This window comes from Ostrea edulis, chromosome 10, assembly GCF_947568905.1.
Source record: "Ostrea edulis chromosome 10, xbOstEdul1.1, whole genome shotgun sequence".
Taxonomy (NCBI): Eukaryota; Metazoa; Mollusca; class Bivalvia; order Ostreida; family Ostreidae; genus Ostrea; species Ostrea edulis.
The window spans coordinates 1,750,403-1,777,876 of record NC_079173.1 but is presented as its reverse complement, the minus strand read 5'-3'; the positions used below and the strand labels follow the sequence as shown (position 1 = coordinate 1,777,876).

General features: G+C 37.3%; 1 protein-coding gene across 1 annotated transcript; it reads right to left on the bottom strand.

Moving 5' to 3' along the window:
• Nucleotides 1-18,189: 18,189 nt before the first annotated feature.
• On the bottom strand, nucleotides 18,190-27,093 carry LOC125666510 (uncharacterized). The gene is made up of 4 exons (XM_056151637.1): nucleotides 26,519-27,093; nucleotides 25,647-25,820; nucleotides 20,161-20,295; nucleotides 18,190-18,798 (listed from the first exon to the last, which is right to left on the bottom strand). The coding sequence occupies exons 1-4, from the start codon at nucleotides 26,598-26,600 to the stop codon at nucleotides 18,635-18,637; spliced, it is 555 nt and encodes a 184-aa protein (XP_056007612.1). The 5' UTR covers nucleotides 26,601-27,093; the 3' UTR covers nucleotides 18,190-18,634.
• Between the last annotated feature and the right edge of the window lie 381 nt (nucleotides 27,094-27,474).

The window sequence follows — 27,474 nt, the reverse complement described above, 5'->3', positions numbered from 1 at the left end:
GACAGATTCCACATGATGACATTGGTGACAGATTCCACGTGATGACATTGGTGACAGATTCCACGTGATGACATCGCTGACAGATTCCACGTGATGACATTGGTGACAGATTCCACGTGATGACATCACTGACAGATTCCACGTGATGACATCGCTGACAGATTCCACGTGATGACATCGCTGACAGATTCCACGTGATGACATCGCTGACAGATTCCACGTGATGACATCGGTGACAGATTCCACGTGATGACATCGCTGACAGATTCCACGTGATGACATCGGTGACAGATTCCACGTGATGACATTGGTGACAGATTCCACGTGATGACATCGCTGACAGATTCCACGTGATGACATCGCTGACAGATTCCACGTGATGACATTGGTGACAGATTCCACGTGATGACATCGCTGACAGATTCCACGTGATGACATCGCTGACAGATTCCACGTGATGACATCGCTGACAGATTCCACGTGATGACATCGCTGACAGATTCCACGTGATGACATCGCTGACAGATTCCACGTGATGACATCGCTGACAGATTCCACGTGATGACATTGGTGACAGATTCCACGTGATGACATCGTTGACAGATTCCACGTGATGACATTGGTGACAGATTCCACGTGATGACATTGGTGACAGATTCCACGTGATGACATCGCTGACAGATTCCACGTGATGACATCGCTGACAGATTCCACGTGATGACATCGCTGACAGATTCCACGTGATGACATCGCTGACAGATTCCACGTGATGACATTGGTGACAGATTCCACGTGATGACATCACTGACAGATTCCACGTGATGACATCGCTGACAGATTCCACGTGATGACATTGGTGACAGATTCCACGTGATGACATCGCTGACAGATTCCACGTGATGACATCGCTGACAGATTCCACGTGATGACATTGGTGACAGATTCCACGTGATGACATCGCTGACAGATTCCACGTGATGACATTGGTGACAGATTCCACGTGATGACATTGGTGACAGATTCCACGTGATGACATTGGTGACAGATTCCACGTGATGACATTGGTGACAGATTCCACGTGATGACATTGGTGACAGATTCCACGTGATGACATTGGTGACAGATTCCACGTGATGACATCGCTGACAGATTCCACGTGATGACATCGCTGACAGATTCCACGTGATGACATTGGTGACAGATTCCACGTGATGACATCGGTGACAGATTCCACGTGATGACATTGGTGACAGATTCCACGTGATGACATTGGTGACAGATTCCACGTGATGACATTGGTGACAGATTCCACGTGATGACATTGGTGACAGATTCCACGTGATGACATTGGTGACAGATTCCACGTGATGACATTGGTGGCTTCTCGTGAAGTATCACACGTGTTTATTTTCCCAAATATAAACATCGTCATAAAAACATCCATTTTTTTTTTCTCAAGGAAAGCTGTCTCATGAATGATAATTTTGTGTGACGTGTAGCAATTGTAAATTTACTTAGTGTTTCAGATTGATAATCACTTTGGTAATATCGTACGAAGTAAAAACACCGCACATGTCTGACATTTTATTTTTGAAAGTTATGAACACGGTGACATTTCGCGCATTAAAAAAAAACCCTATAAAATCAGCAGGATTTTGCGAAATTAAATTGCATAAACAGCTGTTTCGAGGAATACTTTCACATTCCACCGGGTGGAATCCGGAACAGCGTCAGTTAATAACACAAAACGTTTTTCTGATTAATTATTTCCACCTGTCATTTATAAATAGTAACAAATACATATCTGATTGATAGCACTATCGATAACCGATTATAGTTATACAGGTAATGACAAAAAGACATCAATACAGCAACAACAAAAAATAACTTAAAAGAATACGTTTCTTACAGTACCGCTTCGTTTTACAAAATACATGTGCAGACATACTAATTCATAATTACCTATTAACTTTAACCGATAAATCAATGTCCCAAGGTATTAATACTTACTTTGCAAAATCCTTGTAGAAAGAAAGATGCATTAACATTTGCTGTCTCTCTGATCAACCTTGTACTGATCAAAAGAGAACTAGCACACATCAACCATGACAGTGAATTATAAATACGGTTCGCATTAAATGCATGCAGGAATTTCTTTTCTTATCCATATTTAATTAGTCTACTTCCTGCCGGCTTCATAATCTAAACATAATTGACACAGCGATTCTTCCCAGACAAGTTAACATATTGTCTCCTCAAACAGTACATCGATTCATCACCAGGCTGATCAGAAGCCAGGTAAACTAACACAATAGAGGTGTTGAATTATTAGGCTAATGATTTGAGGAAGTGATTAAATTGAATACATTTCTTATGAGTATAAAAGATGTAGTAGGGAAAAGCAAAATTTATTTATTTACTAACAACAGAGGGAGATGTCTTATTTTCTGTTATCGCTTATTTTTGTGGTAAGTATTACAATGTATATGTTTTTACTTTGAAGTATATATATTTATAATTATTATATAGCTAATAATTAGTCTATTATAAAGTCTGCGTAAAATCTAGAGAATGTTAGCGTTCAATATCCTGAGAATTTATTGAACGCTAACTTTGCATTGCGTAAAGTGTGTGCACCCGAAAAATTCCGAGTATGAGCGTTCAATATTGACGTTACCGTAATGACGTAAACAAGCCAAAATGGTAGACTACGGCCCTCCGAATCTGACAGAGCCGGTATTTGATATTTACTTAAGCAAAATGTTTTACTGTACATGAATTATGATGTCCTCATTCACAAAATCAGTTTGCTTCATGCATTAATGACGGGTTGAATATTGAACAGTTAAGAAATGCATGCTGATATTGCACACCTTCACCTTAGATGCCAATGTTAACGAATTCTCGTCTATTTTGAAGTATTTTGAGTGAAAAGGGATATAATTTAACAACTAAATAATTTAGCTATGCGAGGTGAAGATAACGAACAGTGATCAATCTCATAACTCCTATAAGCAATACAAAATAGATAGTTGGGCAAACACGAACCCCTGAACACACCAGAGGTGGGATCAGGTGCCTAGCAGGAATAAGCACCCCCTGTTGACCGGTCACACCCGCCGTGAGCCCTACATCCTGATCGGAGTTAAACGGACTTATCTGCAGTCAAAATCAATGTGCCAAGAACGGCTTAACAATCGGTATGAAACACGTCAGACAGCATTTGACCCAATGCGAGGTTGTATTGGCGAACTAGATCGTTATAACGACCATAGGATTTGCGAAATACTGACTTCAATCGAGACTGTTGACACCCCTGTACCATCAACTTGTTTGTCAGTAGCTTACCTCGATTTAAAAACTTTTTTTTAAATTGATTCAATTAATATCTACTAGTAATTAATGTCAGCGATTTGTTGAAATTGGGAAAAATGTTGAGTGCTGCTATACTATTAAATGCATAGGGTCCAAGATATTAGTGGAATGTTGCATGTTCCAAAAAGGTGGCAAAATTTAAGATCATAACTAGAAAAATCACACGAAATTCTTCAGAATGTTTACAAACACATTGGACACGATAGTAATTACAAAATAATCTCCTGTTCTCATTTGCCTAAACTGGTACCCTGTTGACTTCGCATCTCTTGTGTTTGTGTGTAGCCACCAATCAGCGGGGTACCAGTTTAATATATTGTCCTTCAGACGACAAACAATTTATAAAGGACTAAAACGTCAAAATGACTTCAATTTCAAAGCGCTGCAGCTATAGATAACTCATAATTAATACTACAAATTTATTTTTTGGAGTACTTGCAAAATATGATGATGTCATTTTTTAGATAAAAGATGGACCCTATGCCTTTACGAAAATGCCACATTGATGTCTAATTTTGTTTCAATTTACTTTGTACGTTCACTCTCTTTCTCTCTCTGAACTGCGTTCAATTATCATTGTGTTCAATTGTTACTCTGATGAGCCAGCTGGCTCAAAGCAATGAAGAAGAAAAAACTATGAATATGGATGTTGCCCATCAAAAGCTCTTTAAACCAGCACGAAAACGCGTATCATTTATCCTGTGTGTACATCAGAAGTGGGGAAACAAATAGATAAAGTTACATGAAAAGTATGTATTGGTTGTAGGTGACAAAGCTTGTAATAACACTGTCTTTGTAATTCTCATTATTACAACTGAACTGTATTTCGAACGAACTTTAACTGCACATTTGGCAATCCCAAGTTTCCTTTCAAAAGACGAAATGCTTCAAAATTAGGTTTCATCTTTAAACATATTTTCTATCCCAGTCAATGAGACGAATAAATGTAGGGGTTATCGTACAAATAATGGATTCCAAACCTCCACAAAAACCCTTTAAGGATCCATTAAATGCTGTAACAAGCTCCTATCTTTGCTCCTCACTTCACTGAAGGAGGAGCTGCAGACGCAGTCCCACAATAAGAGGTGTAAACCAGCTGTAGATTCTATAAACATCAGAGAACTTTTAGTAAACTTTTAATCACAATAGTTTCCCGCCAAGCAACAGCAGCAAACCTATGATTATTCAACACTGCACACGACCATTTCTCTAAGTTGATTCAACATTATGCTTTTTTGACATCCTTGAAAGCTACCTTTTTAATAAAACAAATTGGAACACGGAAATCTTCATATGTTGTGATCAGTCATTCAAAAATTTAATTTGCTAAACACTAATCTATTTCTAAGTGCTCTGATGTTGATAATCTAAAAAAATGCTTGAGTCCGTCATTGACAATATCTAGTCTTGGGTGAAAAGGTCTTCCAACGATATGTTAGAATTCCCATGGGCGCGAATTGTGCTCCTTTATTAGCAGACCTGTTTTATATTCTTATAAGGCAGAAGATATTTCTGTCTAGGGGATAATAAATATATCCATAGATCTGTCCAGTGTTCCGTCTTTGCCCTTCTCTTACTTAAGGACTGGTGACGTCTCCCTATCGGTGAACGATTCTCAATTTCCTTAGGAAACACATGTATATTAGATTGATCACTGTTCCTTATCTGTATTTTTTAACTCGGATATAGAATGTAAAATAGATAGATATACGAGTATCCAAAAAATCATCTTACACCAAAGAATTGTGAAGTATTTCGCTGAGTTGCAAAATGAAAATCCATTTTAAAAAAATCCAAATAAGTAGATTGTCGATTTCTGTACTGATAACTTACATAAATGTATCATTTTTCAGGTATTTCATGGATACCTTTCACTTGCACGAGTGATTGTCCATCCCGTTCAGTATGCACGTGATCATGCTTTTAAAAAGGATCCAGGATTTCCGGTACTTACTGATCCAGCACTCGTATGGAAAGGTAACAGAAATCCAACAAACGAGATTATCACAGGCCACCAGAGCGAGTACCTCGTCAACGACCTAAATTCCCCAGATCTAGACCAATTACTGACGTCATTCAGTACCACATTAAAAGATGTACGAAGAGACCTGGAATATCTTAACTATCCCGTGGAGCCGATGGATTCCCATCAACAGGAGAATGCTCTGAGTATGCAACATCCCGACTATGTAAAGCCCAGCACTGTGGAACATCGTGACCATGTAAAGCACGACACTGTGCAACATCGTGACTATGTAAAGCACGGCACTGTGCAACATCGTGACTATGTAAAACACGACACTGTGCACCATCGTGACTATAAAAAACGTGATTCACTGGCAGGGAATCCCCGATCTGATCATATGTGGGATCAAAACCAAGCCAACGAATCACAACTTTCAAATAATGTTTATCAATCCTTACCAAATGCGCTCATATATGATAGATTGCCTATTAAGTATACGAAACAGGAAAGTGGTTACACAAAAGATTTATACAGTCATAAAACTCTTGATGCAAGGAATAATGATTATGTGAAATATGAACCAACAATTATAAACCCACCCAAATATGACAATGTGAACTTTGTACCAACAACCGCCCCACCCAGATATGATAATGTGAATATTGTACCAACAACCGCCCCACCTAGATATGATAATGTGAATTTTGTATCAACAACCGCCCCACCCAGATATGATAATGTGAATATCTTACCAATAACCAATCCACCCAGATATGACAATGTGAATTTTTTACCAACAACCACCCCACCCAGATATGATAATGTGAATATTTTACCAACAACCGCCCCACCCAAATATGACAATGCGAATATTTTACCAACAACCACCCCACCCAGATATGATAATGTGAATATTTTACCAACAACCGCCCCACCCAGATATGATAATGCGAATTTTGTATCAACAACCGCCCCACCCAGATATGATAATTTGAATTTTGTATCAACAACCGCCCCACCCAGATATAACAATGTGAATTTTTTACCAACAACCACCCCACCCAAATATGACAATGTGAATATTTTACCAACAACCACCCCACCCAAATATGACAATGTGAATTTTTTACCAACAACCACCCCACCCAAATATGACAATGTGAATATTTTACCAACAACCACCCCACCCAAATATGACAATGTGAATATTTTACCAACAACCACCCCACCCAAATATGACAATGTGAATATTTTACCAACAACCACCCCACCCAGATATGATAATGTGAATATTTTACCAACAACCGCACCACCCAGATATGATAATGTGAATTTTGTATCAACAACCGCCCCACCCAGATATGATAATGTGAATTTTGTACCAACAACCGCCCCACCCAAATATGATAATGTGAATATCTTACCAACAACCAACCCACCCAGACATGACAATGTGAATATTTTACCAACAACCGCCCCACCCAAATATGATAATGTGAATATCTTACCAACAACCAACCCACCCAGACATGATAATGTGAATATTTTACCAACAACCGCCCCACCCAAATATGATAATGTGAATATTTTACCAACAACCAATGTGATATATGAATCAACAACTAAAGCACCAAGACCTGACTACACACCGTTAAATTATGATTACGTGGAAGGAGAAACGACGACTAAAACACCGCTAAATACGAATACACACAAATCTTCCATTTACGAGCATTCGCTGAAGCAGGATCTTAGAAAAATCCCCACAATTCCAGAGCATACTTCCGGGTCACTGCAGTATGACTACTCAATAGATACAACACGGCATGGCCATGATCAAACAGAATCGATGACAGAGTCGACAACAACTTCAAAGAAACTTACAACACATCGAAAACGAACAACTGAAATACCATCCATAAACCTGAAGAATTTGAGAAGTCGAGCTAAATCGGGAGACCATAGGGAACACCCATACCTGCAAAGAAAGTTGATTGAAATTTACTCTGCTTCCTCTACACAGGGACAGCTAAACAGAGAACGGACAAAGCAACAGCTGAACAGAGAACGGACAAAGCAACAGCTGAACAGAGAACGGACCAAGCAACAGCTGAACAGAGAACGGACAAAGCAACAGCAGATATTTACAGATAAAGTGAACTATTGGCTCTGGAAACTAATTCGTCGACCAAACGTGAATCATTTTCAACGATTTGTCGAGTTATTGAAAACTAAATCACAAGATTATGAAGCAATTCCAGATCTCATTTACAATGCAGTAATTGACTGTAAAGGACCAGCTGAACTTCTGTATACTGTCAAAAAGAGAGACATAATTAAGCATTTTACCATATTCTGCACCGCTCCTGAACCTAACGAAAAATATGCTGCAATGATTGCTTATCTTAGGATATGGAAACAATTGAAATATATGCTTGTAAAGACAAAGGAATGCTGCAATTGTAGAGGAACGACGGTGAAGGAGGCTGGCACTGTTCGTCACCATAGTGATGATAAATCAACAAATCAAACATCCAAAAGCAATAACAGGGTGGGTGAGGATAAATCGGCTAGTGGGAATAACTCGTCCATACATGAATCTGAAATGAACAATAGGAAATCTGACTCACAAAATGGGGAATCTGACTCAAACAATAGAAAATCTGACTCACAAAATGGGGAATCTGACTCAAACAATAGAAAATCTGACTCACAAAATGGAGAAGATGACTCGTCTAGTGATGAATCTGACTCAAACAATAGTGATGATGACTCGTCTAGTGATGAATCTGACTCAAACAATAGTGATGATGACTCATCTAGTGATGAATCTGACTCAAACAATAGTGACGATGACTCATCTAGTGATGAATCTGACTCAAACAATGGAGAAGATGACTCAAACAATAGAAAATCTGACTCACAAAATGGAGGAGGTGGCTCGTCAAGTGATGAATCTGACTCAAACAATAGTGACAATGACTCATCTAGTGATGAATCTGACTCAAACAATGGAGAAGATGACTCAAACAATAGAAAATCTGACTCAAACAATGGAGAAGATGACTCTTCTAGTGATGAATCTGACTCAAACAATGGAGAAGATGACTCGTCTAGTGATGAATCTGACTCAAACAATGGAGAAGATGACTCATCTAGTGATGAATCTGACTCAAACAATAGTGACGATGACTCGTCTAGTGATGAATCTGACTCAAACAATGGAGAAAATGACTCGTCTAGTGATGAATCTGACTCAAACAATAGTGACGATGACTCATCTAGTGATGAATCTGACTCAAACAATGGAGAAGATGACTCAAACAATAGAAAATCTGACTCACAAAATGGGGAATCTGACTCAAACAATAGAAAATCTGACTCACAAAATGGAGAAGATGACTCGTCTAGTGATGAATCTTACTCAAACAATGGAGAAGATGACTCGTCTAGTGATGAATCGGAATCAGATAATAGATGACTCGTCTAGTGATGAATATGAATCAATCAATAATGAAGAAAATTGAAAGCTATAAAGATATTTTATCCCCACAGAAAAGGTTGGTATAAAAGCAGTGGAAGCACCAGTGAATCAAAAGAGAACTTTGAATCTTCTGACATTGTAGAAGCATAAAATGGGGGTAAGCAGTATCAAGAAACGAAAACAACGGAAACGCAGCACAAGAATATTGAACGTAAAAGTAAAGATTCCGACATTAACAAAAGAGACATCATGAGATCTATTTAGTCATACTATAGACAATGAAAAGATTCAACAAAAGTATAAAGTGTTCATTCACGGGAGACGATTAAAGACAGTAAAGAATGTCAGGAGTAATAGACTAACTCGTAAACACAGCGCTGACATAGTAACATCATGACAGCGTCAGAACGCTGGAGATGCAGAACAGCGACAGAGCCTGAGTTGAAGCTGTAGGTAGAAACGTCAATATAGAAAACAACGACAAAAGGAAGGTCATTCTAACCTTTGCTGTTTGATGTTGCTAATGATTTGTTGGTGTTGCTAATGATTTGTTGATGTTGCTAATAATTTGTTGATGTTGCTAATGATTTGTTGATGTTGCTAATAATGTGTTGATGTTGCTAATAATTTGTTGATATTAATAATAATTTGTTGATATTGCTAATAATTTGCATGTCCGTAAATCCATTTGCACCCGTTTTTATATATTTTGATTTGTTCATGTGATCAATGCTTTTTTTTTTTCAAGCTTTTCAATACCTTTCATTTTGCAATGAAGATTATTTATGTCATTTCCTATTTCCTTTTATATATTGTTTACAATTTAATAGAATAAATGTAAAAATATTATTGTTGTGAATTTAATTAACGTTTAAAGGTGTATTGGTTTTGAAAATTGAAATGACGTTGAAATTCTAATGTTGAATACAATTTGACATTAGAGGAAGTAGGTAATGCTTATGATGTGTTGAGGCGGGTAACGGAAGTAGTGACTTTCCCTTTTGGTTCAGCAATATATAATAAAAAGGTAATGTTTTGGGTTTTCAACATCTCGTTCTGAGAAGAAACGGTATATTATGCATTTGTATATTCTAAATTGATCACTGTTCGTTATCTTCACCTTTATAGGAGTTCTGAGATTAATCACTGTTCTTTATCTTCACCTTTATAGGAGTTATGAGATTGATCACTGTTCGTTATCTTCACCTTTATAGGAGTTATGAGATTGATCACTGTTCGTTATCTTCACCTTTATAGGAGTTATGAGATTGATCACTGTTCGTTATCTTCACCTTTATAGGAGTTATGAGATTGATCACTGTTCGTTATCTTCACCTTTATAGGAGTTATGAGATTGATCACCGTTCGTTATCTTCACCTTTATAGGAGCTATGAGATTGATCACCGTTCGTTATCTTCACCTTTATAGGAGTTATGAGATTAATCACTGTTCGTTATCTTCACCTTTATAGGAGTTATGAGATTGATCACTGTTCGTTATCTTCACCTTTATAGGAGTTATGAGATTGATCACTGTTCGTTATCTTCACCTTTATAGGAGTTATGAGATTGATCACTGTTCGTTATCTTCACCTTTATAGGAGCTATGAGATTGATCACTGTTCGTTATCTTTACCTTTTCATGGAAGTCGTTGTTTTGCTCAGGTAGTGCAATATAAGACCAGATCATCCGGGTTCTGCTGGTAGAGCACATGTTTGTAGCCGGGGTCTTTGCTTGTTTTCTAAATAACATTATACCGGGTAAGTGTCATAAATTCTAATTTTCATAAAATGATAATTCAATGATTATTGAAAATTTACGTAGAGGACGCTCATATAAAAAGAGAGACTTATATTAAACGTAAAGTGCACATGATTTCACTATCATTGCTACCATTTCCTGACTTTTATATGGATAAGAATAAAAAGGCGACTAAATGGGGCGGTCCTTCGGATGAAACCGCATAAACCGTTAAACAATATTCAATCAATCAATCAGCAATATTTGTCATTTAAAATACAATTTCCGAGATGAGTAGCTGAGTGGTTAGTGCATTGACTGCTGAACTCTAGATTGGCGGTTTGAGTCCAGCAGAGGTTTGAATAAAAAAAAATTCTATTGCTTTCTACTAAAACTACATTTTTGACAAAAGAAAGTAAATTTGAAAGTTCAAAATATTGTTTTACATATCTTGTACTTTTATCAAATTTCTCTAGCATAACATTTTAAGTAAAAATCAGCATTTCGCAACTTCTAAGGCTGCTTGCCAATACAACCTGCCATTGGGTCAAATTCTGTCTGACGTGTTTTATAACGATTGTTAGGCCAGTCTTGGCACACTGAGTTTGAGGTGCGGATTAGAGTATTCTGTTAATCTGATTAAGATATAAGGCTCACAGTGGGTGTGACCGGTCAACAGGGGATGCTTACTCCTACTATGCATCTGATCGCTGTTTTTAATTTCAGAACGGCCTAACAATTGATATGGAATACGTCAGACAACATTAAATCACTACAATGACCACAGAACTCGCAAAATGCTGCCTTCAAACGAGACGGTTGATACCCCTATAACATCAACTTATTTTTTAAAAAAATGCTCAAACGCTGAACCCCACCTCGCGTACCACGGATTTTTTTCTTCGCATCCATCTTCCGTGCAACATCTCTTTACCTGGATAAGGGCATCTACACCAGCCTTTTTTTTTGCATAGAGCTGATGTTTTGATGTCTGTTCTCACTCCATAACCCCATCCATCTTTTTCTTCAGTAAGAATTCCCGAGGTAGTATGCGCAAAACATAGTAGCCAGCTCAACTCTACAGATAAAATAACCTAGAAAAGAATAAAACATTCTATATACAAACCAAAACATAGGACCAACTAAGTCTACCTGATAAAATCACCTAGGAGAGAATCAAAGGTGAAGATAACGAACAGCGATCAATCTCATAGCTCCTATAAGCGATACAAATAGATAGTTGGGCACACACGGACTCCTGGACACACTAGAGGTGGGATCAGGTGCCTAAGATGAGTAAGCATTATTGAACCAGACACCTAATTGAAAAAATGTCTAAAGTCACGAAATTTTATTTACATCATTTTCATGCACAGGGAGACCACCTTCCGATTCTTTTTTCCTCCTTCCTCTTACTTTCTGTCTATCTCTCCCTCCTCCTTCCCTCTTTTTCACTTTTCTTCAATTCCTTCCATTCCCCCTCCCTCACCCCTCTCTCCTTCTTCTACCCCGGTTGTCCCCCTCCATTTTACTCTGTCGAATGTTTAACGGGTAATGAGTTTGTTTTTATCTTATTGTCAATGGCGCAATTCATATCAAAGCAAACATCGTGGAGCTGGGGCAATATTTGAATTTATCAAATCTATTCTGTCAGACAATTCAGGGGGATATGTTGCAATGATCACTTAACGATAAAGAACATTGATGATCAATCTTATAATTCCAGTAAAAAATACAAATTCAAAAGTAGGGTAAACACGGACCCCTGGATATACCAGAGTTGTGATCAGGAGCCTTGGGGAAATATACATCCCCTGGGACACTACATGTCTTACAGAATCGCACGCGAGTATTTCGTGTTGTAATAGTAGTAACTCGTACAACTTACCACACTATGTCGCCTCATCCACATAGCTCGGTGTTCTTCACTTCCGATTACAAGTGAATTTATAGTATATGTGCTGTTCACCATTCCTGCATATTTTGAACGCAAATACAAAACTAACTTCTTTACATAGTGTTTTACAATGAGTAAGTGAAGATAACGAACAGTGAGCAATCTAAAACCTTCTATAAAGAATACAAAATTAAGAGAAGGACAATATCTACCAGAGGTGGGATTAGTTGCACACACGCCGTGACTCTGTATCTTTATCAGGTAAACGAAGTAATCCATAATCAAATTCAGTGTGCCAAGAACGGTCTACCAATTGCTATGACATTTAGCTGAATTCAAAATGAGATTATTGAATTGAATACCCACAAAAAAATTATAGAATGTTGGAAAACTATTTGTAAACGTTTTTTGATATTGATAAAAACACATATTTACCACAGGATATTTCCTTTGAAACCACCTTTATTATACATTATTCGCACATTTTTACTTGAAAATTCAATGGCAAAACATTACTCAAAGATGGCAATCCTTCAACAACTCCTTTTTATTGCTGCATTTCATGTATCAATGACCGATATACATTGTTGTTGGATCAAATAATGGAAAACCCCACGTACACACAGCAAAACCTTGAAAGATGAAGATAACGAACAGTGATCAATCTCATAACTCCTAATGGAAAACCCCACGTAAACACAGCAAAACCCTGAAAGATGAAGATAACGAACAGTGATCAATCTCATAACTCCTATAAGCAATACAAAATAGATAGTTGGGCAAACACGTACCCCTGGACATACCAGAGATGGGAGCCATTTATCGGTAATGATGACCTCTGCATATGAGTGAAAAATTCTCGATGAGAACGTTAAACAATATAACGCCCTTACTCCTATAGAGACTACAACATTAAGGGTAGGGTAAACGTGGACCCCTGGATGTACCAGAAGTAGGAGCAGGTGCGTAGGAGGAGTAAGCATCACATGTCACCACCTAAGTTTGTAATTACATGATGTAGTTTGATTCTAGGTTACATTTTGTATCTACACACAGACACCTGGGGTGAGAGAGTAGTGGGTATGTAGAAATATTATTATTATGGTATATCATAAAATATATCATAAAACGTCATCAATATCATGTTTTTCATTCTGAATAGTAGACCAGGTGTAGCTTTGAGCACAGAAATTGCAATTTCTCATCAGCAATACTAAATTTGTTTACAACGGCTATCTTTTCACTCATTTCGTGATAATAAGTCGACAGAAAAAGTCCATCCCGTACTTATACACACAAATTTATTGACATAGTATACTTACTTGAAATCCAAGGAAAAGACATATATACCATGGTGGGACGTCCTCAACAGAATAGAACAGTATATCTGATTGGCTGATTTCGTCCGTGTTGAAGGATATGCTAGTGTGACTCTGATTGGTCGTTGATATTTTGGGTTTATTGCTGTCATTTTGTTGCCTATCTTTCGGTAAAAGCCTAGGAAAACCAATTTTCGATCTACTGCACGTAAAGGAGGGAACGTTACACCACACGTTCATGTTCCACACTATACACTTCAGAAATAAATCTTACTTTTGAACACACATTGGGTTATGAAATGCATCATTTCATGCCGGTATACTTTTCATGAAGTACGTTACTACATCCATCTATTACTTTTATATCTGTCGGGATTTCCAGCAGCTCGTACGCACATTATTTATAGTCTTGCTTTGAGTCTTTGATGATCAGGTCTTCCAACACTCTGTTGGAATTCTTATGGGCACAACTTCAGCTTTTTTATTAGCCGATGTGCTATAATATTCTCATGAGACAGAATTTATTCAAGCTTCAACATGAGAAGCGATAGTACGTCAAATTGCATTGTTTTTTTTTTTTTACCATTCTTTTCTTACGTGTTACCTTTACCGCTCGCCGTGTTCGCCATTACACTCTTTTGCTTCATAAAGTATATGTTACAATAGTTTTAATTTTTTACTGTTTTCCTTTAATATTCTCACAAATTGTAATGATGATTACGTCTTCACGAAAGCAGTGCAGTTATAAACAATAAATACCAAAACAGCGCCTCATAGAATAAAAAATATGTATAAATTATAGAAATATCTATGGATTGAAGATTATGGACTAGTTATCTTCGTCTTTCATAGGGAATACAAAATAAAGAGTTAGCCAAAAACACGGACCCTGGACACACCAGAGGTGGGAGCAGGTGCTTAGGAGGAGTAAGCATCCCTTTTGACCGGTCACACCCACAGTGATCCCTACATCGTGATCAAGAAAACACAGGATTAGGCATTAGACTAACATTTCTACACATTATAGATTACTGTCGATCTCTCAAGAATGAATATTTGACTGCAATTGATATAAAACCCCATCAATTCATTTAGAAAGCGAATGCTTACATTTTAGAAAAAGTCAGGTAAATTGGGTAAAAGACCAACATTTATGAGTCATATAGTGTGTGACTGACTGAATGACTCAGTGTGTGACTGACTGAATAACTCAGTGTGTGACTGAATAACTCAATGTGTGACTGACTGAATAACTCAGTGTGTGACTGACTGAATAACTCAATGTGTGACTGACTGAATAACTCAGTGTGTGACAGACTGAATAACTCAGTGTGTGACTGAATAACTCAGTGTGTGACTGACTGAATAACTCAGTGTGTGACTGACTGAATAACTCAGTGTGTGACTGACTGAATAACTCAGTGTGTGACTGACTGAATAACTCAGTGTGTGACTGACTGAATAACTCAGTGTGTGACTGAATAACTCAGTGTGTGACTGACTGAATGACTCAGTGTGTGACTGACTGAATAACTCAGTGTGTGACTGACTGAATAACTCAGTGTGTGACTGACTGAATAATTCAGTGTGTGACTGAATAACTCAGTGTGTGACTGAATAACTCAGTGTGTGACTGACTGAATAACTCAGTGTGTGACTGAATAACTCAATGTGTGACTGACTGAATAACTCAGTGTGTGACTGACTGAATAATTCAGTGTGTGACTGAATAACTCAGTGTGTGACTGAATAACTCAGTGTGTGACTGACTGAATAACTCAGTGTGTGACTGAATAACTCAGTGTGTGACTGAATAACTCAGTGTGTGACTGACTGAATAATTCAGTGTGTGACTGAATAACTCAGTGTGTGACTGAATAACTCAGTGTGTGACTGACTGAATAACTCAGTGTGTGACTGAATAACTCAGTGTGTTACTGAATAACTCAGTGTGTGACTGACTGAATAACTCAATGTGTGACTGACTGAATAACTCAGTGTGTGACTGACTGAATAATTAAGTATGTGACTGAATAACTCAATGTGTGACTGACTGAATAACTCAGTGTGTGACTGAATAACTCATTGTGTGACTGACTGAATAACTCAGTGTGTGACTGACTGAATAACTCAATGTGTGACTGACTGAATAACTCAGTGTGTGACTGAATAACTCATTGTGTGACTGACTGAATAACTCAGTGTGTGACTGACTGAATAACTCAGTGTGTGACTGACTGAATAACTCAGTGTGTGACTGACTGAATGACTCAGTGTGTGACTGACTGAATAACTTTTTTACAATTAGAGATATACAACAGGTCACAGTGGTTAATACAGTCCCATTGAATCATGGACGCGGATCTGTTGACGTCATGAACGTGAATCTATTGACGCCATGGACGTGGATCTATTGACGTCATGGACGCGGATCTATTGACGTCATGGACGTGGACCTATTGACGTCATGGACGTGGATCTATTGACGCCATAGACATGGATCTATTGACGTCATGGACGCGGATCTATTGACGCCATGAACGTGGATCTATTGACGCCATGGACGTGGATCTGTTGACGTTGTTTACCCCAATGCTGTTTTCTATGCTTTTTATTTAAAATTGAACAAAATATCCCACATCTGGTGTGTCCAGGAGTCCTTGTCTGCCCTCTCCTCATTTTTGTATTTTCTATCAATTCATAAGACTGGTCATTGTTCGTTTACTCACCTTTGATTCATTCCTTTAAGGAACATGGCTTATTTGAGAAAGTTCATTTCCAAATTTGTCTGAATGAAAGGTGAAGATACCGAACAGTGATCAATCTCATAAATCTCACAAGGAATACAAAATAGAGAGTTTGGCAAACACGGACCCCTGGACACACCAGAGGTGGGATCAGGTGCCTGGGAGGAGTAAGCATCCCCTGTCGATCGGTCATACCAGCCGTGAGCCCTATATTTTCATCAGGTAAACGGAGTTATCCGCAGTCAAAATCAGTGTGCCATAAACGGCCTCACAATCGGTACGTAACACGTAAATGAGCATTATATATAATTTGCGACATGCTGACTTTAAAGGAAACTGTAGAAAACCCTGTAATATATTGCGACTTCATCATGTCTATCATTTCAAGGTCACAGGGATACATCGAATCGACACATGGCTGGCAGTGACATTTTTAAAATCTCTTGCTGTGACCTTCAGTTCAACATTTAGATCTATCGACAACGTTTTATCTATTAATGATAATCATTTTCATTCATTTGTCGATTCAATATTAACCAGTGAACTCAAAATAAAAGACATCAAAGAGTCTTCCGCATAGATATTTTATTGAACATATAAACTAACAACTCAATAGGATGACGTTGACTTCTCCATCGTCGATTTTCCCATATATATGCAGCAGTAAATCATTAACACCTGCATGCGGTGATAATTTGATGAGGAGCTGCTTGTTGTTTTGTTTGTTTGTTTGCTTGCTTTGCTTTAAAAGACTGTTTTATCCATTGAGACCAAGACACGCGGTACTACAGAAGGGTACCATAGGTAAGCTTGTGCCATAAAATATGCTCTCAGTAATGGCTAAATATAACACACCAGACTTTTGGAGGCAGACCACTGTAATGAAGTTGCGGTGTTGGAAATTCAATATTTCCCCCACTGTAGTAAAAATAGCAATTTTAGCAAAAAAACATTGAGACTGCTGTTGGACCTACAGATTCCCGCCTGACCTACATTGTACTTCTACTGTGCTGACCTACATTGTACATCTACTGTGCTGACCTACATTGTACATCTACTGTGCTGACCTACATTGTACATCTACTGTGCTGACCTACATTGTACATCTACTGTGCTGACCACACGGAGGATACATTGTACATCTACTGTGCTGACCTACATTGTACATCTACTGTGCTGACCTACATTGTACATCTACTGTGCTGACCTACATTGTACTTCTACTGTGCTGACCTACATTGTACTTCTACTGTGCTGACCTACATTGTACATCTACTGTGCTGACCTACATTGTACATCTACTGTGCTGACCTACATTGTACATCTACTGTGCTGACCACACGGAGAATACATTGTACATCTACTGTGCTGACCACACGGAGAATACATTGTACATCTACTGTGCTGACCTACATTGTACATCTACTGTGCTGACCTACATTGTACTTCTACTGTGCTGACCTACATTGTACATCTACTGTGCTGACCTACATTGTACATCTACTGTGCTGACCGACATTGTACATCTACTGTGCTGACCTACATTGTACATCTACTGTGCTGACCTACATTGTACATCTACTGTGCTGACCTACATTGTACATCTACTGTGCTGACCACACGGAGGATGGATTCTAAAAGAGCACGGAATGTAGACAAGCTTATTCTTCGTTTTATTTTTGCATCAATAGCATACTTCCGGTTGGGAAAGAGCTGTTTCTACTTCATTAACTGGTGAAAGGGTCGAGTAAACAACCGTACGCTGAATTAATCAGAGGCTGGAATGTCTTGAGAGAAATGAGAGTCCATTAATGTATTGAATAAATATACTGTTTGAATTAGAAACTGCAATCACCGTCACTGGCGTCACGTGTCAGTTATGTAGTATGTAAGCACGTGACTTCCATGTCGCACTCGTCTAAATCTTAATCGTTCTCCGCTAGTCTCTGGTCAATCAAAATGTTATGACCGGTCAATATAAATGTAATGTCCGGTCAATCAAACCGTATGATGACCGCTCAGGATTTTATATTTCTCTCTTTAGATACAGGGAGACCTTGGTTTGGCGGCCACAGATCCCCGGGGTATTTTGTGTCGGTCACATGTTATGCTTGCAGCCTCTCTATATGCCTCCTGAAGCTGATCATGTTGTCCAGGGCTTTATCAATCCCCTCGCCAGTCAGGGCGCTGGTTCCCTGAACTGTACACAGTCGGTTGGAGATTTCATTTAACGAAAAGTATTCAATCACATCTTTTTCTGATAGTGCTCCTGAATTAAAAAAAAAAAAAGCAAAACAATATTATAGAAGCAATTATCAAACAAATACAGTGTATAGAAATTCCGTTTTCCGCTACAAAGATCCAGTTTACGTACATTATACACGTGTACTTATTGTAGTGAATTCAATTTACATTATACACATGTACTTATTGTAGTGAATTCAATTTACATTATACACTTGTACTTATTGTAGTGAATTCAATTTACATTATACACGTGTACTTGTGTAGTGAATTCAATTTGGCGCAAATGATTGGTTGTTTCAATCTTTGTTTTATGTCCCGTCGAGAATTTTTTACTCATATTGAGACGTCATCAGCTGTAGGTGAAGTACAACAAATTTAGACCCATGTTTAGCGCTCAGTGTCGCAGCAGTGAAGGTTCTTATACGTGCCACAGCCTGTCGTGACACGGGACCCCGTTTTTAAGGTCATATCCAAAAACAACAACTATGATGCTTATTTCTGAATGCCGAGCATTTGGATCCCGTAGGGGATCCTGGTTAGAATAGGTCCTCAGTACCCATTGTTTGTCGTAGAAGGCGACTATTAAATGGGGCGGTCCTTCGGATGAGACCGCAAAAACCAAGGCCCCGTGTCACAACAGGTGTGGCACGATAAAGATCCCTCCCTGCTCAGGGTCCATGAGCGTCGAGCATAGGCCTAGATTTCGTAGTCCTTCACCGGCAATGGTGACGTCTTCATGAGTGAAATATTCTCGAGAGGGACGTTAAGCAATATACAACCGAGCATTTGGCATAGGAGCAACCTTAGGTTTAACGCTACCATGGGTACGAAGCGAACGCTCTACCACTAAAATACCGCGACCGGAAGTGCAAATCAAGCTGACTTCACTAATTGGCTTTTTCATAATTTTCGCGCTTGTTCTATGCATATAAATGGTGAATAGAGGGTTTCATATGTGTTCAAGCAACCCTAAATTAACGCTCTTATTATATACTAAAAGCGTTTAAGGAGGTACTCTTCATCGTCATAATGGCGGACTTCCTTTTAAAACATGGATGAAAATATAACTATCAGCAATATCTGCCTTTTCATTTCAAAATTCATCGCATAGCTGAGCAGCTCAGTACGTTAGCACGTCAACTACCGAACTGTAGATCGCGAGCTCGAGTTCATCATGGGTTTTTAAAAAAAAAATCAGATTGCTTCAACTAAAGCTGCATTTTTTGACTAGATAGAGTAAATTTGAAAGTTTTCAGTTTCAAAATATTGTTGTATATATCCTCCACTTTTCATCCATATCAAACATCTCTAGTGTAGCATACCTCCTTAAATATAAATGACAAAAATAAACACATTTACAGCGCCCTCTATTCGTGATTGATACCTTCTACGTCTTTTTTATTGGCAACAAACACCATTGGAACGCCATGCAATTCCTTCTCCATCAGTAGTGACGTCAGAAGATCGTCTGCATCTTGAAGGCGGTCACGAGCGGAGCCGTCAATGACAAAAAGCATACCTGTTAAGCATTAAGGATACAGTATACATGTAAATTCATTGCGCCAATCTTTCACGCTGCATTACGTTGCTATGATAAATAGAAGACTGGTATATGGTAACAAAGTCGGTCGAAATATTTTTGAAGAGTGCTTAGAGTTTTGTTTTTTACTCCGATGAAAGAGATTTTGTATATAGATGCACTTTTTTTTAATTTATGAAGAATTCATTAAATTATCTATCGCAGTCGCCTGTGTTATCAAGGTTTGATTCTAACAAAATTTTACGATTTATTTGTTCTCGTTAATTTCCCTCGAGAAATTAAACTTGATTGCTGTAAACAAACCTCCTGATTTATTTTTCGGCTAAGCTTACACACATGGAATGGATAATAATATTTACAGTCATCATGTTTTGTCAATATTAATCTTTTTGCTAAATCAATATTTAAATATCCTCGTATAGAACTCATGTTTACGTCACGGATTGCTTTGTATAGAAAGTTATTCGGAGCATAAAAATCTGGAGGGAAAGTCACTGCACACAAAATAAATATTTTACTTTACCGATTACACAAATCTCTCAATGTACCCGTTATCTATAAAACCCTGGGATCTTAAACACCTAGATATTTAGTCCTTAAAGTTATAATAGCTCTCAATCTGAAAATATTACTTTGTTTAAAAAAATGAGCTATTTACGATAGATTTGTATGTAACTTTAACCATAGTCATTGATAAAATCAAAATAAAGTTTAAGATTTTATGGGGAAAAAAAGATTTCGGTTCAATTGAACATATAGCATTATATGGAAATCTGTGTACGGGAAGACATTAATGTAATTTTACTTCCTTTAGAGTCTCTGGATAGGTTTTCTTACACAAATATTAATCACAAAAGTTTATAAACCTGGTTTTTTTTCTGTCATTGAAATAGTAAATCACAATTTTGCAAGAGAAATTTTCGACATAAAAAATGAGAGCTAGTATAACTTTAACGAATAGTGATATTTTTACCCGGGATAGGGGATTGTCAACTAAAGACTGGTGTGGCGGTCTTACAGTTGAAATTTGTCAGAAACGAGGGCGACGAATGATGCGTGTAGAAGACCCTATCTGTTAATGCGTGTAATATTTGAGATTAAGGTGGCTCAGTACAATACAATGTGATTTCATGGCTCGTTTAAGTACCTCGTATGAAGTATGATCTCACCATCGAAAGAGTGATACAAGCTCTTAATTATTTTATACCAATTTTAGTAATTTTTTCTTGAATTACAAAAAAGAGTTTTTGTTGCAAATATGTGATTTTAGAACCAACACTTGGCTGTGATTTTGATGCATGATGTAAAACGCTAACAAAACCTGCGTAGAAGACTCGTGTAAATGTTCTAATTCTCAAAATTAAAAAAAATGTTTATGAAAATTACAACTGTTTCGTGTAAATATCTAATTAAATCGAAGGCTAAAATCTTTTTTCTTTTTTAAAAACTTTTGTTTTGGAAAATAGATATATTAGAAATATACATGTATATTGAAAAGGGAAATTGAAGTGAATAGATATATCAGAAATATGTCTACTTTTTTTTTCTTTTAGATTTGAACCAAACCAATTAAAAAAGTACTAATTCTGATCAGACTTAAAGGAAATTACTAAAATATTCATAGTGTTGCTAATTTTATTTGATTTATATCTCAGTCAAGCCTATCTAACGTTTTGGATGTTTTTTTGTGATTTTTAATGTATCATAATGCGGGATCAAGACCTTTAAACTAAATGAATAATATGATGAAATACTTCCTATAGAATGACATGGGTATAGATCGTGGACCGTGAAAAGTAAATTTCTAATGATCTGGACAATCTCACGGCGAGATTACAGAGCCTCATAACTAGGTCACCGTAAAAAATAAGCTGAGAGGATTATAAAAACTAAACGTTCGGTGTCAAAAGTTTATCGCTGGCTTATCTCTCCATTGTCCTGTCCCGTGTGATTTATCTTACATTGTGAGGTTTTTTAATTAAGGAGGCATGGCACGACAGAGAAATCTGATATAGATGGAAAATGGAGGATATGTATAGTGATATTTCATATTGAAAAGTTTCATATTTACTTTCTTTAGATAAAAAAAAAAAAATGCAATTTTAGTAGAAAGTCACCTGGAAAAAAAAATCTAAATTTTCATTCAAGTTTTAAAGGGAAGTCGGCCATTGTGAACATCTATTCTTCCTCCTTAAAGAAGTTAAAGCATATCCATGTAACGAGTGCACACCTGTAAAAAGTCTGGGTGAATTCGGTCATGATAAATCTATTTTTTTCCTGAGAGTTATGACCCTTTACATACAAGTTGCCGTTAGCAGAATGAGCGCCAGAAAACACCTGTACACATCTCATTAATTGTTCAAAATTCATTCTATCACATCAAACATATCTCATATTTATTACTTAATCCTATCCAGTTGAAAATTGTTATCCCTTGAATTCAAATTTAGAAAAAGGACCGACTTCATATTTTTTTTTTTTTTTTTTTTTTTTTGCGAGGGAAGGATTTTTAAATAAAAAAAACTACAAATCTGCACGATTACACCATTTCTGTTTCATCTGATATATTGTCAGTATTTAAACCTGTATACTTGTTATTCAGGAATGTAATTTATAGAAAAAATTAGAATAAATTGAAAAGTAATTCAAATGAAATAAATTCATAAATTCGGTTGAGAATTCTTTATGCACATTATTATGGCCTATTGTGGAGGAGTTTAAACCACCTCTATAACAGTACTATAATAGTAACATGTGTGACGCGCTATAATCAATTAAAAAGTTCTAAAGCGCTTCACAGTAAAACATGCAATTATAAGTTTAAAATAAAATGCCCTGCATTAAAGTAGTATGTGCTGGTAAAAAGTCTGAGAGTCCTTAAACTATTGTGCTAAAACTAAAAATTGTCATTTTTATTTAAGCATGTAAAGCAATGTTAAAGAAATGAGTGTTGAGATGATGTTCAAATATGCCCAGTGACGTGTAAAGGTGCACGCATCATTCAGTACATCACCACTCTATAGAAACGTACTTCTAAATCTTCAAAAAGGGCCATTATAACGATTTCTTTCATAATGATTTCGAATAAAGTAGCCTAGCCCAGTAGCCTAGATCACGGCGTGACCCAGTGTATACAATCTGAACGGGGGCCGCACACTGAATCTAGATCACGGCGTGCCCAATGTACACAATCTGAACGGGGGCCGCACCCTGAATCTAAATGTTAAAAGTCTAAACTTCGAATCCAGCTAACTTTGGAAATTATTTTCATAAAGAAATAAAATTTTCAGTACATATGTTTGTATTATATCTTAAAGGAGCATTGGCTGTCACCAACAATTCAATTCAATGAAATTTGCTCTATATTACATGTATATATTTCAGTAATAACACCAGCATTGAATTATTTCAAACACTTTTTAACCTCAAAACAGGCACGTGAATATATTTTGGTGATTAGATAATTATTGTCTTGCAAGTCTATAATATTCTTCCTTATATAATTCTTTACACTAAAAGCGCTTATCTAACGTAGCTTTGTTGAGCTTCTCTTGTTTCTGTACAAAATAATTTTTTTTATTAGTCATTAAAATATATTCCCCTGCCATTGTGATATTTGAGAGAGAAAATGTTGCCATCAATTTCACAGCAAATGTGTTAATTTTAGGTATTACATGTAGCAATCAAAATTTGTACTTAGTTTATACTCCGGAAAACGGGTCGGTATAGAGTTCAGGAACAAATCAGATTATGTACAATTCCATACCTGTACCGTGTTTAGACATTCTTCACCTATAGTTCAAGTCCAAAAATTTGTTGAAAACTCCAAATATCTTAGAAAATTCGAATTTTAAGAATGAAATCTTCCATAAAACTCCGTAGTATAATGACCTACATATACCTCATGTAAAACAGTTGATAGATCCACATGTATATAACAAATAATAATTAACAAATAAATGAATAACTTCCACGATAGTTGATACATCTGTGTCTCTATAGTAAAGTTGAATAACTAGCATGACAGTTGAGATAGTAGTGTTTCTATTGTTAAGTTGAATACTTACCGTGACAGTTGAGGTAGTAGTGTTTCTATAATTAAGTTGAATACTTACCATGGCAGTTGAGAAATTATTTCTATAGTTAAGTTGAATACTTACCGTGACAGTTGAGGTAGTAGTGTTTCTATAGTTAAGTTGAATACTTACCGTGACAGTTGAGGTAGTAGTGTTTCTATAGTTCAGTTGAATACTTACCGTGACAGTTGAGGTAGTATTTCTATAGTTCAGTTGAATACTTACCGTGACAGTTGAGGTAGTAGTGTTTCTATAGTTCAGTTGAATACTTACCGTGACAGTTGAGGTAGTATTTCTATAGTTCAGTTGAATACTTACCGTGACAGTTGAGATAGTATTTCTATAGTTCAGTTGAATACTTACCGTGACAGTTGAGATAGTGTTTCTATAGTTAAGTTGAATACTTACCGTGACAGTTGAGGTAGTATTTCTATAGTTCAGTTGAATACTTACCGTGACAGTTGAGGTAGTAGTGTTTCTATAGTTCAGTTGAATACTTACCGTGACAGTTGAGGTAGTATTTCTATAGTTCAGTTGAATACTTACCGTGACAGTTGAGATAGTGTTTCTATAGTTCAGTTGAATACTTACCGTGACAGTTGAGATAGCAGTGTTTCTATAGTTAAGTTGAATACTTACCGTGACAGTTGAGGTATTATTTCTATAGTTCAGTTGAATACTTACCGTGACAGTTGAGATAGTGTTTCTATAGTTAAGTTGAATACTTACCGTGACAGTTGAGGTAGTAGTGTTTCTATAGTTCAGTTGAATACTTACCGTGACAGTTGAGGTAGTAGTGTTTCTATAGTTCAGTTGAATACTTACCGTGACAGTTGAGGTAGTAGTGTTTCTATAGTTCAGTTGAATACTTACCGTGACAGTTGAGATAGTGTTTCTATAGTTCAGTTGAATACTTACCGTGACAGTTGAGGTAGTAGTGTTTCTATAGTTCAGTTGAATACTTACCGTGACAGTTGAGGTAGTAGTGTTTCTATAGTTCAGTTGAATACTTACCGTGACAGTTGAGGTAGTAGTGTTTCTATAGTTCAGTTGAATACTTACCGTGACAGTTGAGGTAGTAGTGTTTCTATAGTTCAGTTGAATACTTACCGTGACAGTTGAGGTAGTAGTGTTTCTATAGTTCAGTTGAATACTTACCGTGACAGTTGAGGTAGTAGTGTTTCTATAGTTCAGTTGAATACTTACCGTGACAGTTGAGGTAGTAGTGTTTCTATAGTTCAGTTGAATACTTACCGTGACAGTTGAGGTAGTAGTGTTTCCACAGTTTTCGTATGCTCGGTGTTCCTCCCATGTCCCAGAGAGTGATGGTGTGGTTGTTGTAGTTAATCGTCTCCACGTTGAAACCCATTGTGGGTTTGGTTTCCACGAAATCACCAATTGATAATTTATACAAAAGGGAAGTTTTACCTGACAAAAGACAAAAGAAAGGAATTTTAAAAGATGAAGATAACAATGCTATATTTCATAAATTCTGAATACAGAACTGTGTGTGGTAAACTCGGACCCCTGGACACACCAGAGGTGGAGTCAGACAAACACGGACCCCTGGACACACCAGAGGTGGAGTCAGACAAACACGGACCCCTGGACACACCAGAGGTGGAGTCAGACAAACACGGACCCCTGGACACACCAGAGGTGGAGTCAGACAAACACGGACCCCTGGACACACCAGAGGTGGGATCAGACAGACACGGACCCCTGAACACACCAGAGGTGGGGTCAGGTGCTTAGGAGGAGTAAGTATCCCCTGTCGACCGGTCACACCCGCCGTGAGCCGTATATCTTGATCAGGTAAACGGAGTAATTCGTAGTCAAAATCATTAGGTAAAGAACAGCTTAGCAATTGGTATGAAACACGACATCAAATTGTAACACTTAGCTCACTCAATCAGAGAACACCCTTTTTACCTTCCACCGATCAACAGGGGGTGTTGTTAACTTCTTCTAGGTACCTGATTTGGATATAACGAATTGGTTTTCGCTGGCCCTAGAGGTCCGCTATTACCGTGTTTTACTGTATAAACATATGAAGATAACCAACAGTGATCATAATTCCTTTAAAAATTACAAAATAAGAATATGACAAACAAGCGTAAGTTTACCTGCGCCGTCCAGTCCGACCAGAATGAGGCGGAAGGTGCTGACTGCGGAATTCTTCCTTGACATGCTGGACGTACATCCCATGGTGAAGTCTCAAATCGTCGCCATTCAGGGAGGAGGGAGGGGGGCTGTTAACACCCGTCTAACAGCATTGCCGTAAAAGTAAATCATACATCCGGGGTTTTCAAATCATCCTCTGTTCTGAATATATCCCGATATCCCACTGACTAGTGGTGTATATATCCCAATATCCCACTGACTAATGGTGTATATATCCCGATATCCCACTGATTAGCGGTGTATATATATCACTGACTAGTGTAGGTGCGTGGTTTACAAGGGAGAACTACGGGCTTTTTCCCACTCTCTTTAACACGCGGAATATTTTCTATTACTAACACATAAATTCGAAATACTCTTAAAAGCTTAAAGTATATCCACATGCGTAAAAGATGCACATATCACCAAATTCAAATAGTTGAGGTGTGAAGCCTGTTGTCAATGTAAACAAGGATTCAGTGAAGAACTTTTGATTCCACTAATTTCATGTCACACTCAGATATGTATTGAAGTCTATAAGAACTTCAGCACACGTGGGTTTTTTTTTTCGCATAGAAAAAAATGCTTAAGGAATTAATGGCGTCACTTCTCGTTTTGTTTAGGTATTTAAAGCGAGTCATCGTAGTATGGGACGATAAATATTTTTGAGTAGGGATTAAAAGATCCCTTTTGAACTAGAATTTGTTTATTGAATTTACAGCAGATTAGTCTCTAATAAAAACCAGAAGACGGGAGACGTTCTTGCGCAATCTCCGTTCTTACTGCTTTAAGGGTGCATGACACGACAGGGAAATTTGATATGGATGAAAAGTGGAGGATATGTACAATGATATTTTGAAACTGAAAACTTTCAAATTTACTTTATTTGATTACAAAAATGAAGTTCTGGTAAAAAAAA

Excerpts from the sequence above, each read along its gene's own strand:
- LOC125666510 (XM_056151637.1), bottom strand. The coding sequence starts at position 26,600 with ATGGGATGTACGTCCAGCATGTCAAGGAAGAATTCCGCAGTCAGCACC. Across the intron at positions 25,821-26,518 it reads GGTCGGACTGGACGGCGCAG|GTAAAACTTCCCTTTTGTAT; the intron begins GTAAACTTACGC and ends GTCTTTTGTCAG. Across the intron at positions 18,799-20,160 it reads CAATAAAAAAGACGTAGAAG|GAGCACTATCAGAAAAAGAT; the intron begins GTATCAATCACG and ends TTTTTAATTCAG.